The following is a 17,395-nucleotide window of genomic DNA, read 5'->3' as shown; positions in this document are numbered from 1 at the left end:
TAATTCAGAAATACTTTTTTAAATTATTGTTATCCTAGTTGCAGCCCTATTTGTGTCAAATTCATACAGACTGTTCCACCGTATGAGACCAGAATAAAAAAGAAGCTTTCAACAAAGCTGATTTTGATTTGTGTAAAGGGGGTCAATCGTTTATTTTGAAAAGATTGACCGGATGTCCTTTCTCTAAATGCGTCCGTCTTGATACCGGTATTTAGTGGCCAACACTGAGCCCAATCTCTAACGGAGAATAGAAGTATCGCCCCGGCGGACAGTCGTGGTAGTCTTCTGGCTCGGATATTTGTAATTTTCTGGATTTATACGCTACAGATCAATTCCGGGATGCCTTCAAATGTACAAGGTAATACAAAATACGAAATCGGACTGCTTTCTTCTATTTTCTCTGGCATCTGCTTATGTTAGCTTTGAGTCTTTACAATAGAGCATCAGCAGGCCGACCCCGCCGGCTACCGTCCAAGCTAAACCTATGATGGTGTTAACGAGCTTGCTATTAAAATAACATGATTTTCTTTTTGCAGGAGGAAAAACATTTGGACTGTTAAAGGAGCAGCAAAGGTCAAAATTGGAAGAAATAAACAAGGTACCTACGCATGTTCTTTTTTCATTTGCCATCAGCGTGTCTAACGGCACCTCAGGAGAATTTGAATTTAATGAGCACGCATACACTTGACTTGGCATTGGCCTTGTTTCTGAACGTGCGGCCACATTGATGATTCAAGGCAGTTAGATGTAACTGTCTCAATGCTGCTGTGGAAGAATGAATCCTTTAAACGCCACACGCATTGGACTTGACTTGTCCATAGCGATGCTGTTGATGCATTTTATTGATTACCCCCTGCAATCCCGGGGCACTTGTTGAATGGCCGCATGCTGTCACACACAGTGTTTCCATTCTGACCCGATCATATTGAGCTGTTGGTCCCAGGTGAAACCCATTTGAAGCGTGTTTTGTGGCTCATCTGCCTGGTGTTTGGACGGGAAACAAGTGTCTGAATGAGCTCTTTGTCTTTTGTCTCACACCAGGCCTCGCTTCGTCTGATAACTCTGTAGTAGTTCCCACAGATTAACTAGATGTCTGTGTAATCTCTGTTTCCCTCCTTTACTTTGGCTGTCATCGGCTCTCGCATGAAAACCAGGTCGCGGGAAGAGGACAGCCGGGAGCGCCTGTCACATTACTGTCCATTTGCAAACATTCATTGTTTGTTTGTTTGTTTATTTATATTTTTATCTATCTATCTATCTATCTATCTATCTATCTATCTATCTCTCTCTCTCTCTCTCTCCCTCCTCCATCTCTCCATCACATCACATCACACACAGTCTATGGTTCCTTCATAGAGATTTATGTAGTTTTGATATCCCTCATTTGTTCATTAGAGAAATTACCCCTTATTTTTTAAGCGGCTAGGTCTAAAAAATATGTGTACTGTGATTAAACTTTAGGTTTATATACACTGACATCCATTACATTATAGTGACTTTGAAAATTTGAATCCTGACACTGTTGTGTAAATAGGGTGGCTACTCATGTATGAGAATCTCATCTAAAAAATAACCGATTAGTCACTGATGGACAATTAATCAGCAATTTCTTTTAAAGGAAACTTTTCTCAAATTCACTGATTCCATTATCTCTGATGTGAATGTTACATTTAAAAATATATATATTTTCTTTATTTTATTAACCATAATATCTTGGGATTGTGGACTGTTGATCAGGCAAAACAAGTAATTTTAAGATGTCAGCTTGGCCTATGAGTAATTATGATGACATGACATGTTATTGTATTGACCAAACAATTAAGCAAAACAGTTTGCTGATAATTTAATGAATAAACTCGTCAGTTGCCGCCCTAAATACTTACAAAATCTGAACCTTCAGCTAGAGGAGATACGATAAACTCTGTAAATGACCTCTCTATTGTAACGCATTCTTTATCGAGGTAATACTGGCGCTGCACTTGTTCAAATATACTCACATACTTGAAAGATATACTGTGACCGTAAGAGGACGTGTGTGTGTGTGTGTGTGTGTGTGTGTGTGTGTGTGTGTGTGTGTGTGTGTGTGTGTGTGTGTGTGTGTGTGTGTGTGTGTGTGTGTGTGTGTGTGTGTGTGTGTGTGTGTGTGTGTGTGTGTGTGTGTGTGTGTGTGTGTGTGTGTGCAGTGATTCAGCGCGGCTGAGTCAGGCCTGATAAACATCCAGTTGTGGTGTTTATCCTCTTCACCCTTAATTACAAGCTTGTCAGACACATAGACAGGTCAATGCAGAGATCTCTCTCTCTCCCTCTCTCCTTCCTTTCCATGTAGATGGAAGCTGACTCCCACATGGCAGATTGCGTCATTATAATTTCATTAGAATAGCTCCCTTCAGGCTCTTTCCTTAACACCCTTGTGAGGTGTCCCACTTAATGAACACAGTGATAAGTAATGACCGTGCAGGGGGACGAACATCTTAAGATTGTGAGTAATTCTCAAGTTGGAAGTTTTTGACACATTTGACAGAACACAATCAGATTAATGAACTTAATGCTCTAATTTGTGCGTGGGTTTCCTTCCTCCTTGATTGTGTATTGTGTAACTAGGGCTGGGTACCAAATTCAATACTTTATAGCCACCGACTGAATTGATTGGCTGTCTAACTTTACACGTCGTAGAGGCAGGCAGGAAAAACTCTGTTGCGCACACACGTAGGCTAGTAGTAGGAGCTGAAAAATAAATGAAAAGATTTGTGTCATCATGTTGTAATATATTTTTGTTTTATAAAATTGGCATCGAAATAAGTATCATTTCGGATAGAAGTCATGGTACTGGTATCGATACCGGTATTGAAACATTATTTGAACGATACCCAGCCCTGTTTGTAACACAGCTGGAACTTTGTCAGGAAAGTTTCAAAACGGGCTCAAAACTGATTTTTAAGAGGTATCCGTTTCAGTCAAGCTTGTGTTTCTGGTCATCTTCAGTTTATTCACCCCTTTTCCTCTTTCGCAGGAATACCTGGAAGACCAGAAATACAGGGATGAAGAGGACCTGGCTGAAAAACTGGAAGGTCTCAAAAGTAAGAAAATCCAGTCCTCCCGGAGTAGTTTCAATATCTGCATGTATGTGATCGTCTTTGTGAGGGTGTTTTTTTTTTTTTTTTTTTTTGCTTTTGTCTTAGCCTCAGTATTTGTTTGTTTGTTGGCAGTCTGCACACAGACATGAGTCTTCAGCGTTTTGTTTTTCTCTGTGGGAAAGACAGACTGAGATTTGTGAGATGTTTGCAAGGCCAAGTCCTCGGTGGCCTTGGAGGAATGTGCTGGGGCGTTCCTCTGCCTGTTGTTACAATCTTCAGAACTTTGCTGGGCTTATAGCTCCTGGGAGAAAGAGAGGGGAAAAAAATAAATAATAATCACTGCTAGTAGGAGCTAATTACGGGAACAAAATATCACCCATGTATGCACTGGGTGCATGTAGAGTATTTAGTTTTTTCTGACAAAGTGAGTTTTTCATCTACAATTTTCCAGACAGAATAACACAAGACAGTTTTATTTGAATAGATATGTTGTATGTCTTGAAATGAGAAACATGCGCCAGTGTCCTACTTAGAATCTATGCCTGCTGGAGGATATGGAGCAGTAATATATAAACACGCGACACCCAGGTCCTGAGAGGATTGCTGTTTTTTCTTCCTATCTTTCCCTTCTGTTTCCATACTGTCCCACTAACCCAGAGGTCAGTATCTAAATGCAGTGCTTTAAACAACCAACCAAATCACATCTGTGCTACTCACTAACAAAACAAATCTTAAACATGCCCTACTTGAATGTTTTACATGACTTTCTTGAATTATTAATTTTTCGGATAATTTAATTAATCTAATTATGTCTTCTGTAATATCTTTATTAGTTGTAGAGCTGGCCGATGTGGAAAAAAAAAATCTAATATCACGATATTGTTGACAAAATACCTCAATATCTATATTGTGGCGATATTGTAGGGTTGACAATTGGTGCTTACAAAAAAATATTTACACAATGAGATTTTTGATAAATAATCGTCATCAATGTGTATATAATAACTAAGTGGGTAAAGGCAAATAATAGAAAAGTTAGAACAGTCTGGTAAGTTCAAAAAATGACATCACTTTACTGTAATCCAGCCATTAAAACCAGCGACAGATAACACTTGTGTCATATCACGATATTCAAAATCTATGACGATATCCAGTCTCGTATCACAATCTCGATATATTGCCCAGCCCTAATTAGTTGTTATATGACCGATGCTTTTCACCATGTTTGTCACCAAAACAATTCAATTTTATTTATAGTATCAAATCATAACGAGTAATCCCAGGACACTTTACAGATAGAGTTGGTCTAGACCACACGCTATAATTTACAAAGACCCATTAATTTCAGTAATTCCCCCAAGAGCAAGCATCTAGTGCGACAGTGGCGAGGATAAACTCTTTTTAGGAAGAAACTCGGACAGACCCAGGCTCTTGGTAGGCGGTGTCTGATGGTGCCAGTTGGGGGTGTGATGAACAGTGGCAATAATAGTCACAATAAAGATAATGGAACAATGATCAGAAATGGTAGTTGTAGTAGTTCATGCCGTAGCAGGGCACTGCAGGGTGTTACAGGATGTAGCAAGGCACAGCAGAACACGGCAGGGCGTAGCAGGATGTAGCAGGGCACTGCAGAGCGTAGCATGGTGTAACGGGGCATAGCAGGGCGCGGAGCCGGACCACCGGGACAGCTGCAACCATGATTTAGGTGCCACAATTCAATCCTGGATATTACACGAAGTCAATGTAGAGAAGCTAATACAGGAGAAATATGATTAGACTAGTTTTTCAGCATCATTTTGAGACAGGATGTGCCTAATTTTGGCAATGTTACGGAGATGGGGAAAAAAGGCTGTTTTTGAGGTTTATTTTAAGTGGGCATTGAAGGATATATCCTGATCAAAAATAACTCCTAGATTTCTGACAGTAGTGCTGGAGGCCAGGGCAATACCATCCAGAGTAACTATATATTTGGATAATGAGGTTTGGAGGTGTTTAGGGCCCAGCACAATAACTTCAGTTTTGTCTGAGTTTAACATCAGAAAATTGTAGGTCATCCATGATTTTTATATCTTTAATGCACGCTTGAAGTTTAGTTAACTGATTGGTTTCGTATGGCTTAATTGATGGGTATAATTGGGTATCATCCGCATAACAGTGAAAGTTAATTGAGTGTTTCCTAATAATATTGCCTATAGGAAGCATATATAAGGAGAATATAATTGGTCCAGCACTATTAAAACAACCATCCAAAATATATAATTTAAAGTGTAATTTAATTGAACTTTGTCCCCATAAGAGCTGTGATAGTTTACAATCATTTAGTAAGCCATGGGGTTTCCTGCAGCATTTTATAGTGGAATTTCCCCATCTCACCTGAAGTGAAGAGACAGGTTTTTTTTTTTTTTTTTTTTTTTAATGAAATATAATATTAGGCTTATTAAAGTTGCATTTAGGCAATATCGGCAGAACAGAGGGCCTTGTAATCACACTCGGTAAATACCCCAAGTATTTTAAGTTTGTTTTTGGTGTTTGAGTAACATATTTGTAGTGGTTTATTAACAAGTGCAACAAGATACAAACAGTATGTCATAGCGCTTTTAAAAAAAACTGAATTAAATTTCTGTTAGTATTATTAGACTTTATTGAGATTTAACTGTCAGCGACGATGGCCGTGTTACCAGCAGTTGAGTTCAGCTCAGCGATCGCATCGTATGTTCACTTTGCAGCATTTAATCAGAGCACAAAGTCAGGGAATGTTGAGCATAGTAACGCGATATTTTCCGTGGCAATACTGTATCTATCTATTATTCTATATGTGTTGGTCAGTATGTCTGCTTGACAATCCCATTTTGCAGCAATACAATTGAAGTGATATGAACAGAGAAATTTATCTTTTTAGATAAACAGATGTTGACAAAGTTTTCTTTTGGGGACATCATTTGAAATTGGGAAAAATTTGAAGTTGGGAAAAAAGGTAATAAATTGCAATATATTGCCGAATATTGCAATATGTTAATATTACATTACATTTCATTTAGCTGACGCTTTTATCCAAAGCGACTTCCAATTAAGTGCTTTCAACCCTGAAGGTGCAAACTCCAGACAACAAGTAGTAAGTGCAAGTGCATTACCTTTAAATAAGCAAAACTACAAAGAGCCATTTGAAAGTGCAGCTTCATATATATCGTATTGTGGGGCCTCTGGTGATTCCCACCCCTACTTCCTTGGTGTAACCCTTAAGACATCAGTTCTTGAAAACCTATTAAAAAACAAAAGTGTGTTTTTAATGGGGTTTTTTTTATGTGTTAAATGCTTGGAGTGAGAGAGCATGTTAGCCCCTACATGTGGCATATTTATTTCTATGTGTCTGTGTCAAATCAGTGTTGACGGCACAGTATAGGCCATGGACCATTTCAGTAAAACTGGTTTAGGAAACGGAAATCAAGTTATTAGAATAAACAGATGCCTTCACTGAAGCTATTCTCTGCCCGCAGGATCAGTGTATTTTAAAAGGGTGGGAAAAATCTTTGTTTATCTGTTGGCAGTGGCAGGGGAAGTCCTCATCTATTTCAACTATTTTATTCGCAAGGTTGTTATTTTCACATGATAGCTGCCAACGTGGTTGGTAGTCAAACTCTCTATAAAACAACTCAAATGATCAAATCAAACTTAAATCAAAGACCTCTTTATGAACCTCAAAGAGAAGCAAAAAATCATGACAGAAAATGGCTGGCTTATAAGTTTATGGCACGGTCATTTTGTCACATCCGTTGATAAATGAATGTAGGTCAGGAAGGAGGATGCACTAAAGACTTGAGTTTTGTTCAGATGAGCAATTTTCTGTGGCTGCAGATGATCAACAGGCTGCTCTACGACAAGTGGCCCTCTCAAGAACTGCTTTGCGTGCATGTGTGTGTGTTCATGAATGTGCGGAGGCCCCCTTCTCTGAGTTTACGAACAGAGTAGCATTGTCCTGTCCCACTCCCCATGGGTTCACACAGTTAACACAGTCCTCTCTCCCCCCCAACACACATACAGACAGAGCTTCCAGTGTGGGACCGAAATAGCAAGTGTAATCTGACTAAAGTGGTCTTCTGAACAAAGAACGGTGAGATTCGGGGAGAAGCTGGAAAAGGTCTGCTTCTGGTTTTTCAGTAGCATGTTAATAATGAGCTTTTACACGTCAATGAGAATGAAGTAGGTAATGATTACGAAGGCTGCCTAAAGATTGATGATTTAAATCATCAGTCGAGAATCCCCAGAGTTGACTTTCACCCCCACCTTATTTCAGACATTGTGCACAGACCCTTCAGCTAGAGGAGTTACAGACTACAGGTTATTATAGAATGCAGCTTTGCAGTGAGTCCTCCTGACTGTGCTCATTCGCGTGTCAGTCGCACCCACTTGGCCTGTTATGAGAGTCAATCTGCACCGCCCAACCTACAAAATGATGCGTTACTCAACCACCCAAACCGCAAACGTTATGCGTTTATAGTGCACAGTTGTCAGGAGTGAGGACAAACGCAGTGACAGAGAGTGTTAGCGCAGCTGCGCCGACAGCTCCAAATACAGCTTTTTCTTCAGCTGAAAAACTAAGTAGCTATAAAGTTGATAGTGGGTTATCTGTTTGGCAAGCACCAGTGGTTTTTCTGCATGTTGTCAGGCCAGAAGGACCAGATTTAACAAATTTCAGACTAAGCGTCTTTGTTTTACTTCCTGATTGCTGTGTTTGAACTTTAAGTTCTCTTTAAACTTCCTGACCCTCTCGCTTTAATCTGTCTCGCATGCCCCACTCAGCTGCCCTTAGCCTGCTTTACACTGACAGACATTCAAAACAGACACACACACACACACACTCACACTCAAAACACACCTGTCATTATCAGCTGTTTATGCCTGTCCTTTTGTCAGCAGAGTGTAAGACAGTGAGCTCAATGGACAGAGTGCCTGTTTACAGTTTGATACAATGTTGATGTAGGGGATGTGGTGTGTGTGTGAGCTGTTAGTGATAATCGTGTGTGTGTGTGTGTGTGTGTGTGTGTGTGTGTGTGTGTGTGTGTGTGTGTGTGTGTGTGTGTGTGTGTGTGTGTGTGTGTGTGTGTGTGTGTGTGTGTGTGTGTGTGTGTGTGTGTGTGTGTGTGTGTGTGTGTGTGTGTGTGTGTGTGTGTGTGTGTGTGTGTGTGTGTGTGTGTGTGTGTGTGTGTGTGTGTGTGTGTGTGTTTTGCAGATAAATATGCTGAGTTTGACCTGAATGACCAAGGAGAAATTGGTGAGTAATAGTAGTAGCACTAAAACACTGCTGCACCCCGGATAACAACAGCTGACCCGTGTGCAGTGTCGACATGAGGGAGCAGTAATTAATACTGAGTGTGTGTATTGTCTGACCAGTGTGAGCACAGGGCTTGAACAGGCTCATGTGTCATGTTTGTGTCCTGTACGTAAAGTGAGACCATACTGTAAGCAGATGTGAGGTGAGGTGAACTTTAGTGTCTGAATCAGACAGCAAATGTCTGACTGCAGGTCCTGAAAGAAGCTGCTAATTGTCCTTTTATGTCAACTTGTGTCATTTCAGCCACATTAGTGGCTTAAAAAACAAACCGGTGGCAATGTCAGACACTTTGTCCACTGCTATGGTCCAGTCTGATTGCCTTGCAGTTTGGTACAGATATCAAAGCTGTCCAGAGGATGAATTCGAAGGACTTTGGGGATCCCTCAACTTTTCACCTAGTTCTTTAATCAGTATTTGAATTGTCCCATTTTTGGTTTAATAACCAAACCTTTACCTTTTAAAACTATTCTCCTACGAAATGCTCCCATCTTTCAAACCCCACACCTCCAGTATGTAATACAGGGTTTCTGTTTCTGTTAAGAAATGTATGCCCCAAGCTGACGTGACTCATCAGGGTTATTGTTTTAGACTTTGGAAATCTCCCTCCAGAGCCACACAAGACATTATACAGTAGAAAAGTAGTGGCCCTTGTGATGGATAAACTGAATATGTGTAGAATTGTTGAAGTGAACCTTTAACATGCTTCAGGCGCATGGAATTCATTCAGACAGTGTTTGTTTCCTGACAATCTAATTTTTGTTAACAATGTGAACTTGCATTAAATAATACAAACTAAAATACATGGACAAATTTTAAATCTTCTCTCACTTCAGCACAAATCTGATTTTGTCAACTGTACCTTCTCTAGATCTCATGGGTCTAAAGCGGATGATGGAGAAGCTGGGGGTGCCCAAGACCCACTTGGAGTTAAAAAAAATGATTGTTGAGGTGACGGGCGGCAGCAGCAACACCATCAACTACAGGGACTTTGTCAAGATGATGCTGGGCAAGCGTTCAGCTGTGCTCAAACTGTAAGTAAACCTCTGCATATGTGTGTAAAAATTATTTTTAAAAGGACCCATGGCCTGAAAATTTCACTTTGAGGTTTTTTAACATTAATATGCGTTCCCCCAGCCTGCCTATGGTCCCCCAGTGGCTAGAAATGGCGATGGGTATAAACCGAGCCCTGGGTATCCTGCTCTGCCTTTTGAGAAAATGAAAGCTCAGATGGGCCGATCTGGAATCTTCTCCTTATGAGGTCATAAGGAGGAAGGTTACCTCCCCTTTCTCTGCTTTGCCCGCCCAGAGAATTTGGCCCACCCATGAGAGAGCGAGAGGAGACATGGCTTTCAAACAAGCAAAGTGGCAGTTGGTCAAGTCCACACCCCCACCCTCCACCTTGCCCCCTTCTCTCCTCTTCAATAGCTACAGACACAGAAATGGCACATCCTAAGGAAAGCTCATTGTGGGACTGGCTCTAGTGGCTGTAATTCTGCACCAAGGCTGGATTTCGAAAAAGAGACTTCAGATACAGTAATAGGGGACCACTAAGGTCTATATAAAAGCATCCAAAGAGCACCATGTCATGGGACCTTTTAAACCTGTTTTTACATACATGCAGAGTTAGTTATCTTTAAACCATCTGCTGGTTTATTGTCTGTTCACATGATTGAGAGGGAAGACATGAATCGTGTGCTGTGTCAGCCAATTGTTTCATCCTTCAGCAGGCGGTTCTGGGACGACTCGCGATGATGTCACTACCCACATGCTGCATTAGTCGTTAATCTCCATGGCAACAAAACCCATCTATGTTGCCTATCCATAGTCAACCCATCCTTATCCTTAGCTGGGATCATGTGCTTAGGTAACTGATTATAGGCTGATTAACCACTGACAGTCACGCAGGACTGACAAAAACACCCAAACGCATCAGACTCTGTCAACAAAAATCAGCTTTTACAATATTAATTATTTCTTTCAGCATTTTTTTTAAAATAGTCCCTGGTGGATAAGCCGGTGACATAACTTCCTGCTATTCTAAAACGGGTTAGTGTAGCCAGTGTAAGCCCTTTAAAGCAGCCTTGCAGTGGGTCAGACTGCAGGAGAAAGCTTGTATTGACTGCTGCATGTCAGCTCTGCTCGATTTAGCTGGCTGGACCCGTTAGACAAATCCTCATAATCCCCAAAACACCAGCAGAGAAAATGCATAACTTTTCCTCCTTTGCCGTCAACTATTTTTCGAAAGTGTATTCCATAATCCCCCAACCGCTATTTATAACCCCCCTCATTCCCTCCCGGCTTCACTTGTCCACTTGGGAGCATTCTAGTAAGATAGTTTCCATATTCCAGAACTTAAGCCTATGTTATTAATTTCACAGAATGGCTATGTCCGTGTTCACATTTTGTTTAGATCGTCGCGTTTAAACAGTCTTGTGAAATCACTGTGCAGAATGTTGCAGAATTTACACTTCGATATGAACAAGAAAGTGGAGCTTCTATTGTGTGTGTGTGTGTGTGTGTGTGTGTGTGTGTGTGTGTGTGTGTGTGTGTGTGTGTGTGTGTGTGTGTGTGTGTGTGTGTGTGTGTGTGTGTGTGTGTGTGTGTGTGTGTGTGAGATATTCATATACACATTCCTTGTTCTGATTGAGACAGGAAACATTGGTCACAGGGTGTAGGTTTATCTACGTACGTACATATAGAGTATCTGGCTGTTTCTTACTACTGCTGCCCACTCTGATAACTGCAAAGGTCTACAACGCCTCTCTTGTGTGCTGTTGTTTTTGTCTCTACAGACAGAGAAGGGAGGGAGAAGTTGAGGGTGCAATGAGGTCTAGAATAGTGTTATTCAAAGCATTTGGCACGACAACAATTGATGTAGTTACAATCGGAGGAAAATGATTGAGGTCAGGCTCCACAATTGGGCACAGTTTGTGTAAGCTCTTTTGAATAAAGTCACCAGTGCAATACACAAGTGCACAAGGATGCACGGTCACTGGTCGCTGGTTTGTTTGACCAATATTTTTTAATGACCGATGAGACTTACGGATTTTATATTTAAGACAAGTAAGCTGCGATGGATCTTGACTAAAAAAAAATTTAGGATTTACACAAAACATAATTTTCACTTTTTTTTTTCCATGAAATGAAGATAAAGACAGGGGTCCTACCTACTGACTTAATATCACTGTAAGTGCATATGCATATTTCCGTCTGTGTACAGATGAAACGGGTATCTGGTGTGTAATGGGTATCTATGGTATGTACACAATAACAAGATTAGGTCAGCTGGTCTCTTTTTATCCATTGAGTTCTTCTGTCTACATTAGAGCAGATTAGCCTAACATCGCAATATGCTAAAAACATGCTTATACATACTCATCAATTTTAATGGAGACAGAGTCACAAAACTTTCACATGTTCAACAAGTTATTTATTTTGGACATTTGACTTGTTATTGGATTCATCATTGAATCAGGGGTGATCTGACTGACTTCATGCAGCTTTGGATGGCAGATATCCGTAGTGTGAAGAAAACTGGGGAGGGAGAGCGGTTGCCAGAGAGATGTGCCAGAGTTTGAGTTGCTGAGTGCCGGTTTCGTCGGCGGGATCATTGCTCCTTATGAGCTTAGTGGAGCTTTGCAGAGTTTTCCAAAAAAGGAAATTAAAGACAGGCATTCACTCTAAATAGCTCCTGTCAGATCGCTCACTCTACTGTGTACAGTCGAAACCACTATTCCCCTCACTCCCCTTTTGTGGTTTCCCTTCATTCCTTTCCTTTCACTTACCGCTCAGCCAGCTCATACCTGACTGTAATTGTGGCTGTCTGTATCCCCTAGGAGCTGATTATCCCTTCCTCACTTAGACATCCTGCTTGAATTGTTTATACTTTTCTTGTTCACCTCTTTTAGCCTCTTTTATCTTTTTCTGTCTTCCTTATTTTCATTTGACTTTCTTTATTCCTTTCTCTCTTCATGATGCTGAAGCCATCCAACAAAGTCTCCCTGTCTCTATCTTGGTCTGTTTTAAATCCTTTAAATTTAATCAATTAGTCAATTTTGATAATCTATGTAATTTTTTTTTTTTAAAGCAAAAATACTAAAAATTACATTGTTCCAGTTTCTCAACCTGCGAAAAGTTGCTGCTTTTCTTTCTCTCATGTGATATTAAATTTATATGTTAGGGGTTTTGGACGGTTTACAAAAACAAGACATTTTGAAGACGTCAACTTGGGCTTTAGAAAATTGTGACTGCTATTTTTATTTTTATTTTTTCTGACATTTTATAGACCAATTGATTAGTCTATTAATTGTAATTTAAAAATAAAACTGTATATGAATTGATAAATTAAATAAACATTAGTTGCTAGCCTGGATGCCAGCCGAACTTAGCCCCGCCCACAAAATTCGAGGTCGGGAAGTTCATATTCTGACTAGAATCTGAGTATGACCACGTCAGGCTAATTAGTTGCAGCACTAAATATAAATGCAAACACACATAAAACAGCAAATGCAATGCCTATTAACTGCTGCAACTTGCTCACAGAGGGTGATATAATTGGTTATGTGATCCTGTGTTACACTACAGACGTACGTTGCCCTATAGTATTCAACCAGACTCACTATAACAAGCAACTTATACACCCTATACTGTTCCTGACAACCACTCAGAACTCTACACCCTAGAGAAGCTACCTAGCAGAGCCCAGCTTCCACCTAGCAACACCTTGGTAACCACCTCGCAATGCTGCACAAATATTTAGCAACACCCCAGCAAAATCCAGGTCCAACTAAGTTTGTTTTTTTTTTTTTTAACTCAGGCAGCATGCGCAATTATTAGTTTTAGTTTTTCTTTTGGAGTGCAATCACACAGATCAATACCCCCGTCACAGATCATTAAGCCCAGGTTTTCAAGACAAGGGCTCATGCATGCTCATGTTCATCACAATCAAATAACATTAGTATTCGCTGTGAACTGTATTGGAATAGGTTATTGCAGATATATCAGTATTTGAGTTCATGTTAGTTTATAAGTAATGGCAAATTTCATTATAGAAATGCCTACCTATAGGTTTGAGGTCATTTAGAAACAGTCACCATTACTGTCCACCAGAGAGCAAATATTGATTTTTAGCCTCAAAAGTCCAGTGTATTGTTTATTATTAAGCACAATGAATTTGGCTTTGTTTCTCTCTCTCTCTCTCTCTCTCTCTCTCTCTCTCTCTCTCTCTCTCTCTCTCTCTCTCTCTCTCTCTCTCTCCACAGAGTCTTGGTATTTGAGGACAAAGCCAACGGCACTCCCTGCAAACCAGACGGACCCCCTCCAAAGCGTGACATTGCTAGCCTGCCTTAACTGTAGATGTCAGCCTCTGGACTGCAAGTGACTGTCGGTGGTTGCGTGAAATTGAGTCGTTCTCTTAACATGTGGAGTGTTGTATTCGTGTGGGACCAGTGATTGAGGATGTTATTTTGTAATATACGGTGTGTGCAAGGTGTTTGTCATTTGGAAGACTGAGCCCACAACTCACTAAATGATGTTTGACTGTGAATATTATTATTCATCTTTTTTCCTTTTTAATTGAAATGTAGCATTGGTAGTTGTAATCTGCTTGATAAATTACATTTTGTAGTAAGCATTTCATGGTTAATCTACTCTATTTTTAAGGGAAGACTCCAAATTCTCCAGAGGTTGTTTTTCCTTCCTTGTTTCCTCGTTTCAGTTTTGGGACGCGGTAATTTTAACATTGCGATAGAACGCTTTTGGAGAAGCACAAGGAGAAAAGAAGCATTTTTTTCCAACACATTTTTGCACTGTCCTCAGTGGTCTTGGATGGATTCCTGCCAGGCTTATCTTAGTCAGCGTCTTGCTTTAGATCAGGTGCCAGAGATTACAGGCCCACCCTATTTCCTCTGGGTCAAAGTCATCAGCCCTTTGAGCCAGAATACTGATCTGGAATCAGTAACTAGGTTATCATGGCCGCCTCATTTTCTGAAAAACAATTTTATTTTTTTTGTAGATGACTGCTTTGCTATGCGTTTATAACATTCACTCACTAGTTGAGAGAAGAATAGATCATGTTGACCATGGGACTTTCAGTTTCAGTATGTGGCTTAAAGAACAGCAAATCTCACTCCATTTTTAGATCTGTAAGGTTAAGCACATGTTAATTTTGGAAGGAGTGTGATTTACAGGCACACAAGCATAACAAATGTACATAATATACTACACACAGTACAATCATATCCTTTCCAAGTGCCTCAACATGCAGATACTGTAGAGCCTAAACACAGATTAAAAAAGGAAGTGCACAGAAGTGTTCAGTTCACACAGTCCTCTTAGCTTACTAATTACAGAAAACCGTGAAATAATGTTCTCTGTTGTTTTAGTTTTGATGAAGTTTGTTGAATTATATTGATATGGCGTTTCCAATACATTCTGAGTGAGTGCTGTTCATGGGTGGTGGTGTTTTTTTTTTGTTTTGTTTTTTAATGTAGTTTTTTTTTCTCCCTTTTTTCTTACCATTATTTGTTTGTCACAGCAAGCGTTTTAACTTGTTTGTTGGGTGTTTTGACTGTTTAGGTTACCATATACTTCATACATGTGTTAATAGTTGCTGTTTGTCTTGGATTCATTTTTCTCCCTCACATTGTTTCACATCAGCTAACCATCTCCCTCTCTGTTGAACTGTGTTCATTGTCCTGTGAATTCTGTTATTTGTGCCTCAGTGTTCCTGTAACTCACGCTACTTACTGTGAATTTGGTACTTGTATTTTTAACCCACTTAACACGTTTTATCTATTGTGTTATTTTGTTTTCAGTCTGATAATTATATTACATCGTTTAATGTTGTTAAGATGCACATTGTTTGCAGACACCAAAGGAATTAAAATAATTGTTACACTTGCCTGTTAAGTTTTGAATTGTTTATTGCTCTATTAGAGATCTCTTTTAAAATGTGCGACCAATTTTGAATTTGGGTGTAAAATGACAGGTTTAATGGGCAAAGAGTAATGTTTTCATTTCACTAGTAAACCCCAGTGTTGTGTTCAGAACAAATTTAAACTATTAGGTTTATTGCAGGAGATGGCATGCTACATTGAGAGGGAGATTTAGTCCTAGCACCTAATATGACAGCTGAGTGGCCTTGGCTTGCAAACAACTCCACAGTCAAAATGATTGGCTGTCCATCAAGCTAGGGGGAGTTTTATGTGTTGTAAAAGATCCCATTGCAACACATGTTTGGCTATCAGTGCTGATAAATGTAAAGGTAAAACCTATGAATTATCAATTTTGCAATTAAGAAAATCTCAATCACAGTTCATGATCATGATCATCTCCCACTTTATTCACAGGCGAGAGACAAACAGTGTGTGAATCGGCTGTGAAAACAAGTTGAGTGTTGTAATAATGCTTTCATTCCATATTTTTTTCTCATTAACTTGTCATGTTGCTTAATATGTGCAGGTGCAGCTGTATGCATTCATACTCCTGAGCAATAAAATGGTTTATAAAAAAAAAAGTCAATAGCTGCTTGTGCAAACAGTCAGTTGTTTGATTTTTATTTTCTCTATGCACTGTAAAGGTCGTTCATTGCATTTCATTGGGAAAACAGGTGCTTGGGTTGGGATTAGTGTAAGCAATACTTCAATAAGCATTCTAACGGGCAGATCCAGTAGGATTATTATAAGCGCCTCTGTAATTAAAATGATAATCAGTGTTGCATGTGATAAACTGCCAGGAGCTTATGTAGGCACAGTGGAGGAAATAAGAGTTGGACAGGGTTGGGATTCTCATGTAAGGAAAAATTAAAACATTCAGCTAATGATGACACTGAGCCCAGGGCCAATGTTAGGTCCAACTTTATCTACTGTGTTTTCTAAAGTTATCAACATCAAGTTTATTTAGTGCCTTTTGTTGTATTTCATCTAATTATTAGATCTCACATGCATACATATATACAACATAAGCATTGTGTGTCAGGCTGGTTAAAAGAATGTCTCATTACATTTTCTGCTGTAGTGCGGCCGCATCCAGGCTTCTCTGTGTTTATTTCTCTGTATGTCCTCAGTCAGTGTGCTTCAGCTATGTGCTCAGCAGATTTAGCGTATACCCAATTTGTTCTAGTCATTGACTGGCTTGTTTTTCATCTTGATTTATTGCTGAGTCAAGTAAATGTCAAAGGTTTAAAAAAGATAATTGTCAAAAGGTGTATCATTCTGTATGGATGGTAATTAATGGTCCATGGCTGACATAGAAATAGGCCTAATGAATGCAACACTGCAGTGTACCCTAGCACAGGACATCATCCGCCTCAATATCTGCTCTCTTCTCTTGCATAGACACTGCCATCTACTGGTCACTCAAAGTCAGGATACAAGTTAGATATATGACTGGAATTAAGAAAGTGAGAGAACTGGAAGTAAAGCATGACCTTAAATGGATTCATGAAAAATGAGGAACCACATTATCTCCATAAGTAACACAAACAGTCTAAATTTAATAACACAGATTACAACCTTAATAGACTGGTAGTGCTAAAGGAATCTGTCTTGAGCTGTGGGGGTGAATTAAGATTTTCAGCAGACAACTACAATACAATATTCTTTTTTTTTTTTAAAGGTTATTTTTTAGGCATTTTTTTTGACAGGACAGCTGAAGACATGAAAGGGGAGAGAGGGGGAATGACATGCAGCAAAGGGCTGCATGTCATGCAGGAGTTAAATCCGGGCCTTCTGCGTTGAGGAGTAAACCTCTATATATGGACGCCCGCTCTACCAACTGAGCTATCCGGGCACCCTACAATACAATTATATAATATAAAATCTCAAGCAGTAGCACATGTCATCTATAATTAAGGCAAACCCAGATAAACATACACAATATTGGCTAAAATAATATACTTCACTTTTTGTGAAATGACAGTTTTTTTACAGTGTGGTATTAGAACTTTTACTTAAGTAAAGGATCTGAATACTTCTTCCACCACTGATTAAAC

The 17,395-nt window shown here is 39.6% G+C and overlaps 1 protein-coding gene across 1 annotated transcript; it reads left to right on the top strand.

Moving 5' to 3' along the window:
- Positions 1-222: 222 nt before the first annotated feature.
- Positions 223-15,924, top strand: aif1l (allograft inflammatory factor 1-like). The gene is made up of 6 exons (XM_039780710.1): positions 223-358; positions 537-598; positions 3,011-3,077; positions 8,302-8,343; positions 9,272-9,434; positions 13,665-15,924. The coding sequence occupies exons 1-6, from the start codon at positions 340-342 to the stop codon at positions 13,750-13,752; spliced, it is 441 nt and encodes a 146-aa protein (XP_039636644.1). The 5' UTR covers positions 223-339; the 3' UTR covers positions 13,753-15,924.
- Positions 15,925-17,395: the final 1,471 nt, after the last annotated feature.

This window comes from Perca fluviatilis, chromosome 17, assembly GCF_010015445.1.
Source record: "Perca fluviatilis chromosome 17, GENO_Pfluv_1.0, whole genome shotgun sequence".
Taxonomy (NCBI): domain Eukaryota; kingdom Metazoa; phylum Chordata; class Actinopteri; order Perciformes; family Percidae; genus Perca; species Perca fluviatilis.
This window is presented reverse-complemented; position numbering and strand designations above follow the sequence as displayed.